General features: G+C 43.9%; 1 protein-coding gene across 1 annotated transcript; it reads left to right on the forward strand.

Annotated features, from left to right (window-relative positions):
- Positions 1–3,658: 3,658 nt before the first annotated feature.
- Positions 3,659–10,935, forward strand: LOC142684056 (adhesion G-protein coupled receptor F3-like). The gene is made up of 4 exons (XM_075847445.1): positions 3,659–4,972; positions 8,540–8,581; positions 10,083–10,136; positions 10,912–10,935. Exons 1-4 carry the CDS (start codon positions 3,659–3,661, stop codon positions 10,933–10,935), a joined length of 1,434 nt encoding a protein of 477 aa, XP_075703560.1.
- The last annotated feature ends 8,178 nt before the right edge of the window (positions 10,936–19,113 follow it).

Consider the following 19,113-nt stretch of genomic DNA (forward strand, 5'->3'; position numbering starts at 1 on the left):
CCCCTTGTATATAGTGCCTCACAGCGCTCCCCCTTGTATATAGTGCCTCACAGCTCTCCCCCTTGTATATAGTGCCACACAGCGCCTCCCCTTGTATATAGTGCCTCACAGCGCTCCCCCTGTATATAGTGCCACACAGCGCCTCCCCTTGTATATAGTGCCTCACAGCGCTCCCCCTTGTATATAGTGCCACACAGCGCTCCCCCTTGTATATAGTGCCACACAGCGCTCCCCCTTGTATATAGTGCCACACAGCGCTCCCCCTTGTATATAGTGTCACACAGCGCTCCCCCTTGTATATAGTGCCACACAGCGCTCCCCCTTGCATATAGTGCCACACAGCGCTCCCCCTTGTATATAGTGCCACACAGCGCTCCCCCTTGTATATAGTGCCACACAGCGCTCCCCCTTGTATATAGTGCCACACAGCGCTCCCCCTTGTATATAGTGCCACACAGCGCTCCCCCTTGTATATAGTGCCACACAGCGCTCCCCCTTGTATATAGTGCCACACAGCGCCTCCCCTTGTATATAGTGCCTCACAGCGCTCCCCCTTTTATATAGTGCCACACAGCACTCCCCCTTGTATATAGTGCCACACAGCGCCTCCCCTTGTATATAGTGCCTCACAGCGCTCCCCCTTGTATATAGTGCCTCACAGCGCACCCCCTTGTATATAGTGCCACACAGCGCCTCCCCTTGTATATAGTGCCTCACAGCGCTCCCCTTGTATATAGTCCCAAACAGCGCATCCCCTTGTATATAGTGCCTCACAGCGCTCCCCCTTGTATATAGTGCCACACAGCGCCTCCCCTTGTATATAGTGCCTCACAGCGCTCCCCTTGTATATAGTTCCAAACAGCGCATCCCCTTGTATATAGTGCCTCACAGCGCTCCCCCTTGTATATAGTGCCACACAGCGCTCCCCCTTGTATATAGTGCCACACAGCGCTCCCCCTTGTATATAGTGCCACACAGCGCTCCCCCTTGTATATAGTGCCACACAGCGCTCCCCCTTGTATATAGTGTCACACAGCGCTCCCCCTTGTATATAGTGCCACACAGCGCTCCCCCTTGTATATAGTGCCACACAGCGCTCCCCCTTGTATATAGTGCCACAAAGCGCCTCCCCTTGTATATAGTGCCTCACAGCGCTCCCCCCTTGTATATAGTGCCACACAGCGCTCCCCCTTGTATATAGTGCCACAAGGTTATCTACACATTTAAAAACTTTATATTATAATTATTATATATATATATATATAGTGTGTGTATCAGTGTGATTGATTGATTTTATTAAAAAATATTTTAACTTTTTGAGATACAGCTGCTTTGTATCCTGTATCCGTCAGGTCAGCAGTACTGACCGGATCAGTGACACGCAGGATTCACCTCAAATCTATCACATCTAAGATTATAATTTAGCGCAGGGCCCGTTTCACTGATCCTGTCAGTCCTGCTGATACAGGATACAAAGCAGCTATATCTCAAAAAGTGAAAATATTTTTTAATAAAACGTAATTACAAAGTTGCACCAAACACACATTTTTATTAAAAATAAATAAAAACGACGTGATTTTTGCGAAGTTTTTTCCGTAGACAATGCAGGTTTCGTTTTATCGTTTTTATGCACACCTTTTTTGCTATTTTAGAATTTTTATTCATAATGTTTGAAAATAATAGTAAAAAAATAAGCTTTTTTACGTTTCAGCTATTTTTTTTGGGTAATAACATATTTTTACCCTAAAATAGACCTTTTATTTGTAATCGTCATTGTTTACCGTAAGTTTTAATATATTACATGTCTATATTAGGGTAATTGGGTCAGCGCTAGCGTTACAACAATGATTGGCGGGGGGAAAGTTTTTTTTCGCGGTGGGTATTTTATGTGTATTTCTTATTTCATTTTTTTTTGCACTTTACTATTATTTTTTATTACTATGGTCTGTCCCTCAAAGGTCAAAGAAGACCTCGGGGAACTTTATATATTTTTTTTCTTTCTTTTACACCATGTTTTGCACAGCAGGGAAAATCAGCCCTCTCATAGTGACGATTGTCACTAATAGGGCTGTGCTGGGTCTAGTAAGACCCAGCAACAGTCTGCCACTAACGGCACCCGCCGATCATGTGACCAGTCACATGATCACCGGGAGGAATAGAGACAGCGCCGCTGCTGCTGTCTCTATTCCTATACACAGCGTTAATTGAGCGTGGTGTACAAGTGATCAGAGAAGACAGAAGCAGCGAAAGCTGCCTCTATCCTCTCCTCAGGGTCCCCGGCAGTCAATGATATTAAGCTGCCCGATTGCGCGGGCAGCAAGTTAAAACCCGAGCCGTAGAAAGTCTATGGCTCGGGTTTTAAGGACCCGTCCCTGACCGCTGGCCGTAAAAATACAGCCAGCGGTCGGGAACCAGTTGGGCAGGAGGATAAGCCTGTACTAACCTCAGCGCCGGTGACCGCCCGCCCGGCTCTTCTCTTGCAGCTTTGGAGTAACAGAACAGCCGTCCGTCGCTGTTCTGTTACTCAATGGCGGCGCCCGCACTGTCAGGGAGGTGTGTCCTACCCCTGGATCCCGGCCACTTCCCTGGTCCTCCCCATCTTCGGCAGTTAGCAGCGCTAGCGCGCTGAATAGGTTTATAGGACGATGTGCGGTTCGGGCTGCCATGGGCCCCCTGGGAGCCTCGGGCCCCGGGCGGCCGCCCGAACCGCCCATATGATAATCCGCCACTGATACTATGACACCCATATAGTGGTTACTGCCACTGCTGTATCAGCAATGCCATGTGGGTGCACTAATGTATTGGCTTTGTATTAAGGGCTGGCACAACTATATGAGTGCCATTATGTGATTGCCACTGCTGTATGGGCACTAAAATGTTACTGGTAATATTGTATGAGCTAGGCTATGTGATGGACACGACCGTATGGACTTTATTATGGGGTAAGCACTACTGTATGGACCTTATTATGGGGTAAGCACTACTGTATGGGTACTAATGTGCAGCTGATATTATTGCACAGACTATGCTATTTGGTGGGCACTACTCTATGGACATAGTGATGTGGTTGGCATAATTGTTCCAGCATTACTATTTACGTGGTAATATGTTATGGACATTATTGGTTGACCCTACAATGTGCAGTTGAAATTATTGTATGGGTAATGTTATGGGGTAGGCACTATTTTATAGACAGTGAGGGGCACTATTCTGATGGCCACTACTGTACCAGCAATACTTTTTATGTAGTGCCATGAGATGTGCATTATTATGTGGTTGGCACTGCTGTACGGGTACTCATGTGTAGTTGATTTTATTGTGTAGACTATTCTGTATGCTGGGCACTACTGTATGGACATAGTTATGTGGTTGGCACTACTGCACCAGCCTCCCTATGTATGTAGCACCACTGTATGGCCACTGCAAGACAATATAAGGTCTCATAACCCCTATAGGAATATTTGCATAATGTACAAATACAGAAAATCGATCCCCAAGACCCATTCTCAGCTCATTATTTAGGACACTTGCTAAAATTTCTCATAACTTACCTAAAAAAGATTCTGGAAAGGTAACATCTTAATGGGCTGAAGTTGCAAATACTTTTTTTTTTCTCTCGTAGAAAGTTCTCATCATCACCGATCAGCTGATAAGCGACATGTCCTTGGATCCACCATACAGTTTGGAGGAAAATCTTGGTCCACATCTACTGTGGTGTCTTGAGAAGCTCTTCCCCGTCATGTCTACCACCTACGAAGCCTTCAGTTTTTCCTCCAACCACTTAGACCTCCAGTACACCACAGCCTCATGTGATGTCCTACAAGATAATAGGATTTTTCAGCTCGATGCCTCCACCACCACCATATCCCTGACCGGAGACTTTGTTTCAGATTGTAATATCAGCATCTTTTCCGTAACATGTAGACCACAGAACAGAACATTTAACAGTCAATACGATGACGATGGGAAGACGAGTTACTATGTGGCCAGTGACATAAGAACAAACATTTTGATGCTGGATGATAAGAGCCATCACTTGGCCAATATAAATATGACCTTCACGTGTGGGAACCGCTCCTGTGACCAGACGGCTGTATGCGTGTTCTGGGATTTCACGTTGAATAAGTGGTCATCGAAGGGTTGCCTAACCCAAGTCACCGAAGGGATCACCAAATGTCTGTGTGATCACCTGACCTCTTTTGCCGTCTTGATGTTGGGCTCCATTCCAGAAGACAGTCTTGATAACACCATATTAGACTACATCACAATGGTTGGACTTGGCATCTCCAGCGTGTCTCTTCTCCTTTGTATCTCAATACAAGTGATTCTCCTGAGAAAATCCAGGAAGAACATGGCCGTGTACAGACACGTGTCCATCCTTCACATGTCCGTTTTCCTCTTCATTTTTTATATCTCATTTTTAGCTTCTGACTTAATTAAACAGGACATCCAGGAGACACTTTGTGCGGCTTTTACATTCTGCTCCCATCTTTCCCTCTTGGGCTTCTTCTGCTGGACTTTGGTGCAGGGCATATTTTTGGTATCTCGATTAGTCTTTGTTTTCCATCATGTTACAAAGAAGGAATTCCTGGCGCTCTCCATCCTACTGGGATATGCCTGCCCTTTGGCTATTGCCTTGGGAACCTTCCTGGTATATTTCCCTCAACATTACAGGATGAAAGGCACATGTTGGCTGGATAGAAGTTCGGGAGCCTTAATTGCATTTAATGTCCCCACCATAGTAATTATAGTGGGACATTTTCTCGTTCTCATCCTTGTGATCCATAAACTTCTCAGACCATCAGTCTCCGAAGGAAAAAGTGAAGATGAAGAAGTTGTTAAGAAGTTGGTCAAAGCTGTCCTCTTCTGCACGCCCCAGTTTGGGTTGACCTGGGCAATCGGGATTCCCATGTTTGCAAGCCCAAATGATCTCACTTTACAATACTTGTTTGTACTTCTCAACCCTCTGCAGGTAATGTCTCCCCAAAAAGTTAGATATTTTCTACTCATAATATGAAGAAAATGGGTCGTTGTGTGAAGGTGGAGGCACCTAGAGTGTAATGTAGGGGGTCCCAGGTTTTTTTTTTTCCATAATGTTTCGTTGCTCGGCCTTCTCAATGACGTAACGTGATATCTTTGATATTCAGTCTGGTTATTTGTCCTTGGAAGGTTCAGCTTGATTTGGTCAAGGATTTGCTCTGCTTCTTTAGTATCCAGCTTTGAAATCCATCCAGAGCTACAGAATATGCCATAGGCTGAACAATTTCGATCATTGACGCATCTTTTATCCTTGTTGTATGAGATTCTTTGTTGTCAATGATTGATCCAAGGAGGCCAAGCTTCTAGAATTTCTGTCTTTACCCCCCAAAAAAACATGTCTTTCCTGTTGTCATGGAGAGGAAGATAAGTGGCTGCCTGATACCTCGGAAACTGCTTATCTTGAGAGAGAGAAAAAACAAAACCATAGGATTGACCAGGTTGAAATCATACCCGTTGGATCTTCGGTGGGCCATCGTTCAGCCCCCATAAATAAGATAGTCAGTAGATGTTTCTATGGAAGTCGTCAGGAGTCATTACGAAAATCGAATGTCTATGGCCAGTTTGAGTTTGTAGTATGTGGCGTTGTCTTATTTTTGTCTACGTTCTGTCATGATTGAAGCTCCTCATGAGAATAGGTGAGATGTTCAGGTGCAATCATTGGCCTGAGGACATTTCATAGTTTCACATACCTCTTCGAACCATGTTTGCCCTCACAGCATATGTCGGGGGACTTTTGGGCTTGCACCCTAGATATTACATTGTTATCTGTTCCCACTGAAATCAACAGTTCCTGCCAATAGAACGTGGCCAACCTCGGACATCACGCATCCCCCACAGTCTACGGAGGGATGTGTGAAAACGCAAGCACGCTCCATATGCTTTGGGTGTCGGCTGTATTTTACAGCGGACTCTCAGGACTAACACCCGGGAGCAGCGATCGCACTGTTCCTGGCTGTTTAACCCCTTAAATACTGCGATCAATCGCGACCGGAGCATCTGAGGCATTGAAAAGGAGGGAATGGCCCCCTCCGACAGGTCTTCACCCCCCCCTCAGTGAGATCGGGGGTGATGACGGTTGTTATGGCAGCACAGGGGCCTAATGAAGGCCCCCAGGGCTGCCTTCACTCTGCCTCTGCTAAGGCTTAACAGGAGCCTGTAAAAAGGAGCCTGTCAAAATGACGATATACTGCAATACGTTAGTATAGTAATGATCGCTGGTTCAAGTCACCTAGGTGGGCTATTAAAAAATGTGTGAAAAAAAGTTTTTAGTAGTGAAAAAAAATAAAATATTAAAATTTAAAAGAAAAAACTTTTTTCCATTTTCCCCCCTAAAGTAATGTAAAAAGTAAACAAAATTGGTATCGCTGCGTCTGTAAAAGTCTGAACTATTACAATATAGCATTATTAAAATAAACCCTCGCATCGCTCAATCGGTGAAAAAATAAAAAAGTTCTGGCTCTCAGAATGTTGCGAAACAAAATATTTTTTTGTAACAAAAAGTTTATGATCAATAAAAGTAGTAATATATATAAAAAAAACGATATAAAATGTGGTATCACCGTAATTGTATTGTACCACAGAATAAAGATAAGTTGTCGTTTTTACCGCACGGTGAAAGCCGTAAAAAATAAACCCAAAAAGTAATTGAGGAATCACAGTTTTTTTCCAACTTCAGCCCGCAAAGAATTATTTTTCAGTTTCCCAGTTCATTATATGGAACTATATATGGTACCAAAAGAAACGACAAAAATAAGCGCGCACACCACTGTATTGACGGAAAAATAAAAAAGTTATGGCTCTTGGAATGCGGGGAGTGAAAAACGAAAATTTTAAATCAAAAAATGGCTACGTCCCGAAGGGGTTAAATACACAATGGAAAGATCGTTTATCTTGACTTTTTCAATGACTTTTCAATGGCTTTTGTTGTGTGATATCTCGCTGCAGCAAGTTATCAGAGTCAAGATAAAGATGGCTACATCCGTATTCTGCTGTTATTACTGAATCTGGCAGGTGATTTAAAGGGAATGTGTTGCCAGCAAAACATGTATTTTTTTTTTTAGTTAAACAATTAGTGTGTAGGTGATTAAACATTGTTCTAATTTATTTTTATTTTTTCACGAGTCAGGAAATATTATAAATTGGATTCAATTTATAATATTTCCCAGCACTGGTCACTAGATGGAGCCATTCCCAAAATTGCAGCATTGCATGTGGTAAAGCAACCACATTGCTTTATGCTGCAATATTGGGTAAAAATCCCTCGCTCTAGTGAGCTCTCAGAATCCCCCCCTCCTTTATCCTGGCTAGTGACGGGAGAAACGAGGGGATTGAACGGTCTAACCTCCTACACTGTGTGTCGCCATTTTTTGAGCTAACACACAGTGTAGTAGGTTTACATACAGTAGTAAACACACACAAACACGAACATACATAGAAATCTCTTACCTGCTCCTGCCGCCGCGGCTCCCTCCGGCCCGTCCGCTCCGTCTGCTGCCGCTGCTCCATGTGCACAAGTCCGGAAGCCGCGACCGGAAGTAGTAATCTTACTGTCCGGCCGCGACTTCCGGTCCACAGGAAAATGGCGCCGGACGGCGCGCATTTCAAATTGAACTGTGTGGGAGCGGCGCATGCGCCGTTCCCACACAGCGGCGTACACCATAGTGGATGGAACGGGCCCCGTTCGCAGTCCCTATGGGATTGGAGCTGCCGTATTCCATTTCTGTATGTGTCGTTAATCGACACATACAGAAATGGAAAAAAAAATGGCAGCCCCCATAGGGAAGAAAAAGTGTAAAAATAAAAAAAAGTAACACACAAACACACAAATTAATCCAAACGTTTTTAATAAAGCACTAATATCTTTAACATATTAAAACATTTTTTGGGGTGACACTGTTCCTTTAAGGCTGCTATGACCAATCATCTCTGCCCCTCCCTGCAGTGGCATGGAATTTGCTTACTGCCTGTGACAGGCTGCAGGCTGCTGCACATGCACAGTCTGCTGCCTTTCCTGTGCGTTAGACCTGAATTTGCGACTCTCCGATATCCTGCTGACAATTTGGAATGATCTCTAACTATAGTTTATAATAGATGTGATCTGACCACACTACTCATGTCATGGCATTATGGGAGATGTAGTTACCAGAGCTACTGCCTGCAAACAGTCAAGATGGAGGACAGAAGCTGCATTATTCTTCTCAAAAAAGCAAGTTAGAGGTAGCATGGGGGAACTAGAAGAAGACTTTTATGATGTGGGTGAGGGGGTCTTTGACTTGAGTAGTAGAGCTTTGCTATTGTTTACTGTTATTAGGAATATATAGTAACATCCATTCTTCTCAATGATAAATGAGGATATATAAGCCCAGCGTATAGCGGCCATACAATGGATTGTGGAGTCCAGTTACAAAGGATAATTCTCCATAAACACTCAGTGACATCACGACTGTTATTATCTTTGTGTGTTACATATTCTTATTGTTCTGTGACTTCGTTTCCTCAGGGCTTTTTCATTTTGCTGTTTGCATGTCTCCTGGATAAAAAGGTGAGTAGAGAAACTGTAATATCCGATGTAAACTTGGATCAAACATTCTAATAAACCATCTACCGTTACAAAACATACACGTAACAACGCAGATAAAATGCACAACGTGAAAATAAATATGGCAGATCATTGTAGCTCGAAGCTCCCGGACCTCCACTAATCTAACCCTAAGCAGTGATATCCCTCATATACTCAGGGGCTGTATCCAGTATATGCATGAAGTAGTCACATATATAACGAGAGGACAATATTAGCAGTGTCATTTTCGACAACTACACATGGAGAATACTTACCCTGAGGCAAGAGCAGGGATTTGTGAGAAAATTCACAACTTGGTCCTTGGTGGTCAATGCTACATTTAGAAATTTGGTCCCTGATGGTCATTGGTAGAAAATGCCTGGACCTTTGAATAACAACAATCCAGGTCTTCGCTGGGTAACTAACATTGAGGAAGTCAATGGCTCAAAATATATTAGACTGAAATTTTAGACGAGTGTTCCAACCGACACTCACTCCGGGAATTTATCCAGATCCAAATCATAGACTATATCGATATATCGGAGAGAAGTAAGAGACACAGGCATTGCTTGTATGCTCAAAAATGCTCCTCTGAGGTTTATTGCCAAAAACAATTTCAATAATATCTTTCAAAAGGCGAATAGGCTTGATTTCAGCCAATTACTTACAATATGACAATAACTCTGATTCAGCCAAAAGTATACAATGAGAATATTTCATATTGAGCCAATCACAGACATACAATACATTTCAAATGTAATATTATAATTTCATTAGACGCTTACGTCAGACTTGCACCTGCACATGTTGGCCTCTAAATGGAGGCGGTGTGGGAGTTATTTGCGAATATATATATATATATATATATATATATATATATATATATATATATATATGTATGTGTGTGTGTGTGTGTGTGTGTGTGAATAATGAAATAAAGACAATTAATAAGGAATGTGATCACTTTATCTCTGGGCGTTCAGCTAGACGGCTAACTGATAACGATATCAGAAAGAACATTCAAAATGATATATTTCTGAAATAAGGGGGGGGGGGGTCATTGCAGATGGAATAGAAATGACATCTCTGCATAATTCGGCATCCTGCTCGATAATTCATAATTCAATTTAATGCAGAGAATATAAGCAAATGGACCATCCATCACACTACCATACATTTGCTTAGACCTGTGTATTCTGCTGTTGTCACTGAATATTTTCCTGCTTCCTGCAGATGATTTAAGGCTCAACGCCCATTAAAAAAGGGTATAAGACCACCCTGGAATGGGCCCCCTCTCTCTAGGGGCCCCATAGCAGCTGCATTGGTTTCTTCTATGGTACATACTCCCATGGGTGCTGTATTGCGATGGATCTATAATGGGGTTTAGTGTATGGGGCATAAAACAGAAAAAAGACCAAGTTACTAAATGTATCATCATGTGCCGCCTAATTTTATGTTTCATTTGTGTTGCTTTGTGCCTCAGGTGATGGATCTTCTTAAGAAATCTTTCCGGAAGACCTCCGTCACCAATAGCTCGGTAAAGAATAATATGGAGATTTCCCGTTTCAGTTACAGATATACAGTTCCCAGCCGTATTCAGCATCTGTATAGGAATACGGCAACTATTGAGAAGGAGATTCTAAAAAATATCAGCCACACATTTTTGCCCTTATGTCCTGCCCAATGTATATAGGAAACCCCCAAATTATGACATTTAAATCATAAATACTGCACACATCAAAAACTGAAAACAGACCACCTAAATAAATAGACCCCAGACCACCTAAATAAACAGACCCACACCCCTAATTAAATACACACCCCAGACCCCCTAAATATAGAGTCCCCCCTAACCCAGATCTCATACCACCAGATATTCCCGTTTCATCATTCTTGCTGGCTCTTCCGGTAGTCCATGAGGTCTTCTGTTTTTCTGAGAGTCTCCCACTCATTCTGGGATAGTTGGCAAGTATGGTATAGTGCCAGTGGGGGGAGCGGGCATATAGACCTGGTGCTGGGTGGCAGAGAGAGGGCAAAGCCTGAACATTTCCCAGTACGCTGACGTTATGTCCTTACATTATAATGGCTAAGCTATATTCATGAGTGTCCCGGAGGCTGAGATACATGGTGCTGTTTGCAGGCTCTTCACGTTGAAGGGGGGTTTACCTGCTACTGCAGAATACAGGGGGAGGCGATCACTCGTCTTGACTAATGAAATAGTGGCTTGGGAAAGTAAATACACGTGAACATATACTGTGATATATAATGATATTCTGAGAAACTGGGATCAAATATCTGCTCATTATTTACAGGTAGCTACAATGAGCAGCGCCTGAACCCCTCTTATTATGTGGTGAGTACTGGAGGGGTCACTGTAAGTAGTATTGGTATAAAACATTGCTTAGAAAAGATAAATGTATTTGCAAAAATGGGTCTGCTATATGTTTTTCTGCAGGAACAGTGCCACTCTTGTCCGTGGCTGTGTCTGGTACTGCAGCTCAGCTCCGTTCAAATGAATGTCAGACATAGCCAATGAACCAGAGTGACGCTAAGGGTATGTGCACACACACTAATTACGTCCGTAATTGACGGACGTATTTCGGCCGCAAGTCCCGGGCCGAACAAAGTGGAGGGAGCCGGGCTCCTAGCATCATACTTATGTACGATGCTAGGAGTCCCTGCCTCGCTGCCGGACAACTGTCCCGTACTGTAATCATGTTTTCAGTATGGGACAGTTGTCCTGCAGAGAGGCCGGGACTTCTAGCATCGTACATAAGTATGATGCTAGGAGCCCGGCTCCCTGCACTGTGTTCGGTCCGGGACTTGCGGCCGAAATACGTCCGTCAATTCCGGACGTAATTAGTGTGTGTGCACATACCCTAATTCTTGAAAAACATCTTCACTCTGGTAATGGTGGTGGTCCCATAGTGTGACTGCTCTTACAGTAGAGAGTTCCATAGTGTGACTGGTCTTACAGTAGAGGTTCCATAGTGTGACTGCTCTTACAGTAGAGGTTCCATAGTGTGACTGGTCTTACAGTAGAGGGTCCATAGTGTGTCTGCTCTTACAGTAGAGAGTTCCATAGTGTGACTGCTCTTACAGTAGAGGTTCCATAGTATGACTGATCTTACAGTAGAGGTTCCATAGTGTGACTCCTCTTACAGTAGAGGTTCCATAGTGTGACTGCTCTTACAGTAGAGGTTCCATAGTGTGACTGCTCTTACAGTAGAGGTTCCATAGTGTGACTGCTCTTACAGTGGAGGTTCCATAGTGTGACTGCTCTTACAGAAGAGGCTCCATAGTGTGACTGCTCTTACAGTGGAGGTTCCATAGTGTGACTGCTCTTACAGTAGAGGTTCCATAGTGTGACTGCTCTTACAGTAGAGGTTCCATAGTGTGACTGCTCTTACAGTGGAGGTTCCATAGTGTGACTGCTCTTACAGTAGAGGTTCCATAGTGTGACTGCTCTTACAGTAGAGGGTCCATAGTGTGACTGCTCTTACAGTAGAGAGTTCCATAGTGTGACTGATCTTACAGCAGAGGTTCCATAGTGTGACTGCTCTTACAGTAGAGGTTCCATAGTATGACTGATCTTACAGTAGAGGCTCCATAGTGTGACTGCTCTTACAGTAGAGGTTCCATAGTGTGACTGCTCTTACAGTAGAGGTTCCATAGTGTGACTGCTCTTACAGTAGAGGGTCCATAGTGTGACTGCTCTTACAGTAGAGAGTTCCATAGTGTGACTGCTCTTACAGTAGAGAGTTCCATAGTGTGACTCCTCTTACAGTAGAGGTTCCATAGTGTGACTGCTCTTACACTAGAGGTTCCATAGTGTGACTGCTCTTACAGTAGAGGTTCCATAGTGTGACTGCTCTTACAGTAGAGGTTCCATAGTGTGACTGTTCTGACAGTAGAGGTTCCATAGTGTGACTGATCTTACAGTAGAGGTTCCATAGTGTGACTGCTCTTACAGTAGAAGTTCCATAGTGTGACTGCTCTTACAGTAGAGGTTCCATAGTGTGACTCCTCTTACAGTAGAGGTTCCATAGTGTGACTGCTCTTACAGTAGAGGTTCCATAGTATGACTGATCTTACAGTAGAGAGTTCCATAGTGTGACTGCTCTTACAGTAGAGAGTTCCATAGTGTGACTGCTCTTACAGTAGAGGTTCCATAGTGTGACTGCTCTTACAGTAGAGGTTCCATAGTGTGACTGCTCTTACAGTAGAGGTTCCATAGTGTGACTGCTCTTACAGTAGAAGTTCCATAGTGTGACTGCTCTTACAGTAGAGGTTCCATAGTGTGACTCCTCTTACAGTAGAGGTTCCATAGAGTGACTGCTCTTACAGTGGAGGTTCCATAGTATGACTGATCTTACAGTAGAGAGTTCCATAGTGTGACTGCTCTTACAGTAGAGGTTCCATAGTGTGACTGCTCTTACAGTGGAGGTTCCATAGTGTGACTGCTCTTACAGTAGAGGTTCCATAGTGTGACTGCTCTTACAGTAGAGGTTCCATAGTGTGACTGCTCTTACAGTAGAGGTTCCATAGTATGACTGATCTTACAGTAGAGAGTTCCATAGTGTGACTGCTCTTACAGTAGAGGTTCCATAGTGTGACTGCTCTTACAGTAGAGGTTCCATAGTGTAACTGCTCTTACAGTAGAGAGTTCCTTAGTGTGACTGCTCTTACAGTAGAGGTTCCATAGTGTGACTGCTCTTACAGTAGAGGTTCCATAGTGTGACTGATCTTACAGTAGAGGTTCCATAGTGTGACGTGTGACTGCTCTTACAGTAGAGGGTCCATAGTGTGACTGCTCTTACAGTAGAGGTTCCATAGTGTGACTCCTCTTACAGTAGAGGTTCCATAGAGTGACTGCTCTTACAGTGGAGGTTCCATAGTGTGACTGCTCTTACACTAGAGGTTCCATAGTGTGACTGCTCTTACAGTAGAGGGTCCATAGTGTGACTGCTCTTACAGTAGAGGTTCCATAGTGTGACTCCTCTTACAGTAGAGGTTCCATAGAGTGACTGCTCTTACAGTGGAGGTTCCATAGTGTGACTGCTCTTACAGTAGAGGTTCCATAGTGTGACTGCTCTTACAGTAGAGGGTCCATAGTGTGACTGCTCTTACAGTAGAGGTTCCATAGTGTGACTGCTCTTACAGTAGAGGTTCCATAGTGTGACTGATCTTACACTAGAGGTTCCATAGTGTGACTGCTCTTACAGTAGAAGTTCCATAGTGTGACTGCTCTTACAGTAGAGGTTCCATAGTGTGACTGCTCTTACAGTAGAGGTTCCATAGTGTGACCGCTCTTACAGTAGAGGTTCCATAGTATGACTGATCTTACAGTAGAGAGTTCCATAGTGTGACTGCTCTTACAGTAGAGAGTTCCATAGTGTGACTGCTCTTACAGTAGAGGTTCCATAGTGTGACTGCTCTTACAGTAGAGAGTTCCATAGTGTGACTGCTTTAACAGTAGAGGTTCCATAGTGTGACTCCTCTTACAGTAGAAGTTCCATAGTGTGACTGCTCTTACAGTGGAGGTTCCATAGTGTGACTGCTCTTACAGTAGAGGTTCCATAGTGTGACTGATCTTACAGTAGAGGCTCCATAGTGTGACTGCTCTTACAGTAGAGGCTCCATAGTGTGACTGCTCTTACAGTAGAGGTTCCATAGTGTGACTGCTCTTACAGCAGAGGTTCCATAGTGTGACTGCTCTTACAGTAGAGGTTCCATAGTGTGACTGCTCTTACAGTAGAGGTTCCATAGTGTGACTGCTCTTACAGTAGAGGTTCCATAGTGTGACTGCTCTTACAGTAGAGGTTCCATAGTGTGACTCCTCTTACAGTAGAGAGTTCCATAGTGTGACTGCTCTTACAGTAAAGGCTCCATAGTGTGACTGCTCTTACAGTAGAGGTTCCATAGTGTGACTCCTCTTACAGTAGAGGTTCCATAGTATGACTGATCTTACAGTAGAGAGTTCCATAGTGTGACTGCTCTTACAGTAGAGGTTCCATAGTGTGACTGCTCTTACAGTAGAGGTTCCATAGTGTGACTCCTCTTACAGTAGAGAGTTCCATAGTGTGACTGCTCTTACAGTAGAGGTTCCATAGTGTGACTGTTCTTACAGTAGAGGTTCTATAGTGTGACTGCTCTTACAGTAGAGGCTCCATAGTGTGACTGTTCTTACAGTAGAGGTTCCATAGTGTGACTCCTCTTACAGTAGAGAGTTCCATAGTGTGACTGCTCTTACAGTAGAGGTTCCATAGTGTGACTGCTCTTACAGTAGAGGTTCCATAGTGTGACTCCTCTTACAGTAGAGAGTTCCATAGTGTGACTGATCTTACAGTAGAGGTTCCATAGTATGACTGATCTTACAGTAGAGAGTTCCATAGTGTGACTGCTCTTACAGTAGAGGTTCCATAGTGTGACTGCTCTTACAGTAGAGGTTCCATAGTGTGACTCCTCTTACAGTAGAGAGTTCCATAGTGTGACTGCTCTTACAGTAGAGGTTCCATAGTGTGACTGTTCTTACAGTAGAGGTTCTATAGTGTGACTGCTCTTACAGTAGAGGTTCCATAGTATGACTGATCTTACAGTAGAGGCTCCATAGTGTGACTGCTCTTACAGTAGAGGTTCCATAGTGTGACTGCTCTTACAGTAGAGGGTCCATAGTGTGACTGCTCTTACAGTAGAGAGTTCCATAGTGTGACTGCTCTTACAGTAGAGAGTTCCATAGTGTGACTCCTCTTACAGTAGAGGTTCCATAGTGTGACTGCTCTTACACTAGAGGTTCCATAGTGTGACTGCTCTTACAGTAGAGGTTCCATAGTGTGACTGCTCTTACAGTAGAGGTTCCATAGTGTGACTGTTCTGACAGTAGAGGTTCCATAGTGTGACTGATCTTACAGTAGAGGTTCCATAGTGTGACTGCTCTTACAGTAGAAGTTCCATAGTGTGACTGCTCTTACAGTAGAGGTTCCATAGTGTGACTCCTCTTACAGTAGAGGTTCCATAGTGTGACTGCTCTTACAGTAGAGGTTCCATAGTATGACTGATCTTACAGTAGAGAGTTCCATAGTGTGACTGCTCTTACAGTAGAGAGTTCCATAGTGTGACTGCTCTTACAGTAGAGGTTCCATAGTGTGACTGCTCTTACAGTAGAGGTTCCATAGTGTGACTGCTCTTACAGTAGAGGTTCCATAGTGTGACTGCTCTTACAGTAGAAGTTCCATAGTGTGACTGCTCTTACAGTAGAGGTTCCATAGTGTGACTCCTCTTACAGTAGAGGTTCCATAGAGTGACTGCTCTTACAGTAAAGGCTCCATAGTGTGACTGCTCTTACAGTAGAGGTTCCATAGTGTGACTGATCTTACAGTAGAGAGTTCCATAGTGTGACTGCTCTTACAGTAGAGGTTCCATAGTGTGACTGCTCTTACAGTGGAGGTTCCATAGTGTGACTGCTCTTACAGTAGAGGTTCCATAGTGTGACTGCTCTTACAGTAGAGGTTCCATAGTGTGACTGCTCTTACAGTAGAGGTTCCATAGTGTGACTGCTCTTACAGTAGAAGTTCCATAGTGTGACTGCTCTTACAGTAGAGGTTCCATAGTGTGACTGCTCTTACAGTAGAGGTTCCATAGTGTGACTGCTCTTACAGTAGAGGTTCCATAGTATGACTGATCTTACAGTAGAGAGTTCCATAGTGTGACTGCTCTTACAGTAGAGGCTCCATAGTGTGACTGCTCTTACAGTAGAGGCTCCATAGTGTGACTGCTCTTACAGTAGAGGTTCCATAGTGTGACTGCTCTTACAGTAGAGGCTCCATAGTGTGACTGCTCTTACAGTAGAGGTTCCATAGTGTGACTGATCTTACAGTAGAGGGTCCATAGTGTGACTGCTCTTACAGTAGAGAGTTCCATAGTGTGACTGCTCTTACAGTAGAGGTTCCATAGTGTGACTGCTCTTACAGTAGAGAGTTCCATAGTGTGACTGCTCTTACAGTAGAGGTTCCATAGTGTGACTCCTCTTACAGTAGAAGTTCCATAGTGTGACTGCTCTTACAGTGGAGGTTCCATAGTGTGACTGCTCTTACAGTAGAGGTTCCATAGTGTGACTGATCTTACAGTAGAGGCTCCATAGTGTGACTGCTCTTACAGTAGAGGCTCCATAGTGTGACTGCTCTTACAGTAGAGGTTCCATAGTGTGACTGCTCTTACAGTAGAGGTTCCATAGTGTGACTGCTCTTACAGTAGAGGTTCCATAGTGTGACTGCTCTTACAGTAGAGGTTCCATAGTGTGACTGCTCTTACAGTAGAGGTTCCATAGTGTGACTGCTCTTACAGTAGAGGTTCCATAGTGTGACTCCTCTTACAGTAGAGAGTTCCATAGTGTGACTGCTCTTACAGTAAAGGCTCCATAGTGTGACTGCTCTTACAGTAGAGGTTCCATAGTGTGACTCCTCTTACAGTAGAGGTTCCATAGTATGACTGATCTTACAGTAGAGAGTTCCATAGTGTGACTGCTCTTACAGTAGAGGTTCCATAGTGTGACTGCTCTTACAGTAGAGGTTCCATAGTGTGACTCCTCTTACAGTAGAGAGTTCCATAGTGTGACTGCTCTTACAGTAGAGGTTCCATAGTGTGACTGTTCTTACAGTAGAGGTTCTATAGTGTGACTGCTCTTACAGTAGAGGCTCCATAGTGTGACTGTTCTTACAGTAGAGGTTCCATAGTGTGACTCCTCTTACAGTAGAGAGTTCCATAGTGTGACTGCTCTTACAGTAGAGGTTCCATAATGTGACTGCTCTTACAGTAGAGGTTCCATAGTGTGACTCCTCTTACAGTAGAGAGTTCCATAGTGTGACTGATCTTACAGTAGAGGTTCCATAGTATGACTGATCTTACAGTAGAGAGTTCCATAGTGTGACTGCTCTTACAGTAGAGGTTCCATAGTGTGACTGCTCTTACAGTAGAGGTTCCATAGTGTGACTCCTCTTACAGTAGAGAGTTCCATAGTGTGACTGCTCTTACAGTAGAGGTTCCATAGTGTGACTGTTCTTACAGTAGAGGTTCTATAGTGTGACTGCTCTTACAGTAGAGGTTCCATAGTATGACTGATCTTACAGTAGAGGCTCCATAGTGTGACTGCTCTTACAGTAGAGGTTCCATAGTGTGACTGCTCTTACAGTAGAGGGTCCATAGTGTGACTGCTCTTACAGTAGAGAGTTCCATAGTGTGACTGCTCTTACAGTAGAGAGTTCCATAGTGTGACTCCTCTTACAGTAGAGGTTCCATAGTGTGACTGCTCTTACACTAGAGGTTCCATAGTGTGACTGCTCTTACAGTAGAGGTTCCATAGTGTGACTGCTCTTACAGTAGAAGTTCCATAGTGTGACTGTTCTGACAGTAGAGGTTCCATAGTGTGACTGATCTTACAGTAGAGGTTCCATAGTGTGACTGCTCTTACAGTAGAAGTTCCATAGTGTGACTGCTCTTACAGTAGAGGTTCCATAGTGTGACTCCTCTTACAGTAGAGGTTCCATAGTGTGACTGCTCTTACAGTAGAGGTTCCATAGTATGACTGATCTTACAGTAGAGAGTTCCATAGTGTGACTGCTCTTACAGTAGAGAGTTCCATAGTGTGACTGCTCTTACAGTAGAGGTTCCATAGTGTGACTGCTCTTACAGTAGAGGTTCCATAGTGTGACTGCTCTTACAGTAGAGGTTCCATAGTGTGACTGCTCTTACAGTAGAAGTTCCATAGTGTGACTGCTCTTACAGTAGAGGTTCCATAGTGTGACTCCTCTTACAGTAGAGGTTCCATAGAGTGACTGCTCTTACAGTGGAGGTTCCATAGTATGACTGATCTTACAGTAGAGAGTTCCATAGTGTGACTGCTCTTACAGTAGAGGTTCCATAGTGTGACTGCTCTTACAGTGGAGGTTCCATAGTGTGACTGCTCTTACAGTAGAGGTTCCATAGTGTGACTGCTCTTACAGTAGAGGTTCCATAGTGTGACTGCTCTTACAGTAGAGGTTCCATAGTATGACTGATCTTACAGTAGAGAGTTCCATAGTGTGACTGCTCTTACAGTAGAGGTTCCATAGTGTGACTGCTCTTACAGTAGAGGTTCCATAGTGTGACTGCTCTTACAGTAGAGAGTTCCTTAGTGTGACTGCTCTTACAGTAGAGGTTCCATAGTGTGACTGCTCTTACAGTAGAGGTTCCATAGTGTGACTGATCTTACAGTAGAGGTTCCATAGTGTGACGTGTGACTGCTCTTACAGTAGAGGGTCCATAGTGTGACTGCTCTTACAGTAGAGGTTCCATAGTGTGACTCCTCTTACAGTAGAGGTTCCATAGAGTGACTGCTCTTACAGTGGAGGTTCCATAGTGTGACTGCTCTTACACTAGAGGTTCCATAGTGTGACTGCTCTTACAGTAGAGGTTCCATAGTGTGACTGTTCTTACAGTAGAGGTTCCATAGTGTGACTGATCTTACACTAGAGGTTCCA

This window comes from Rhinoderma darwinii, assembly GCF_050947455.1.
Source record: "Rhinoderma darwinii isolate aRhiDar2 chromosome 4 unlocalized genomic scaffold, aRhiDar2.hap1 SUPER_4_unloc_12, whole genome shotgun sequence".
Taxonomy (NCBI): Eukaryota; Metazoa; Chordata; class Amphibia; order Anura; family Rhinodermatidae; genus Rhinoderma; species Rhinoderma darwinii.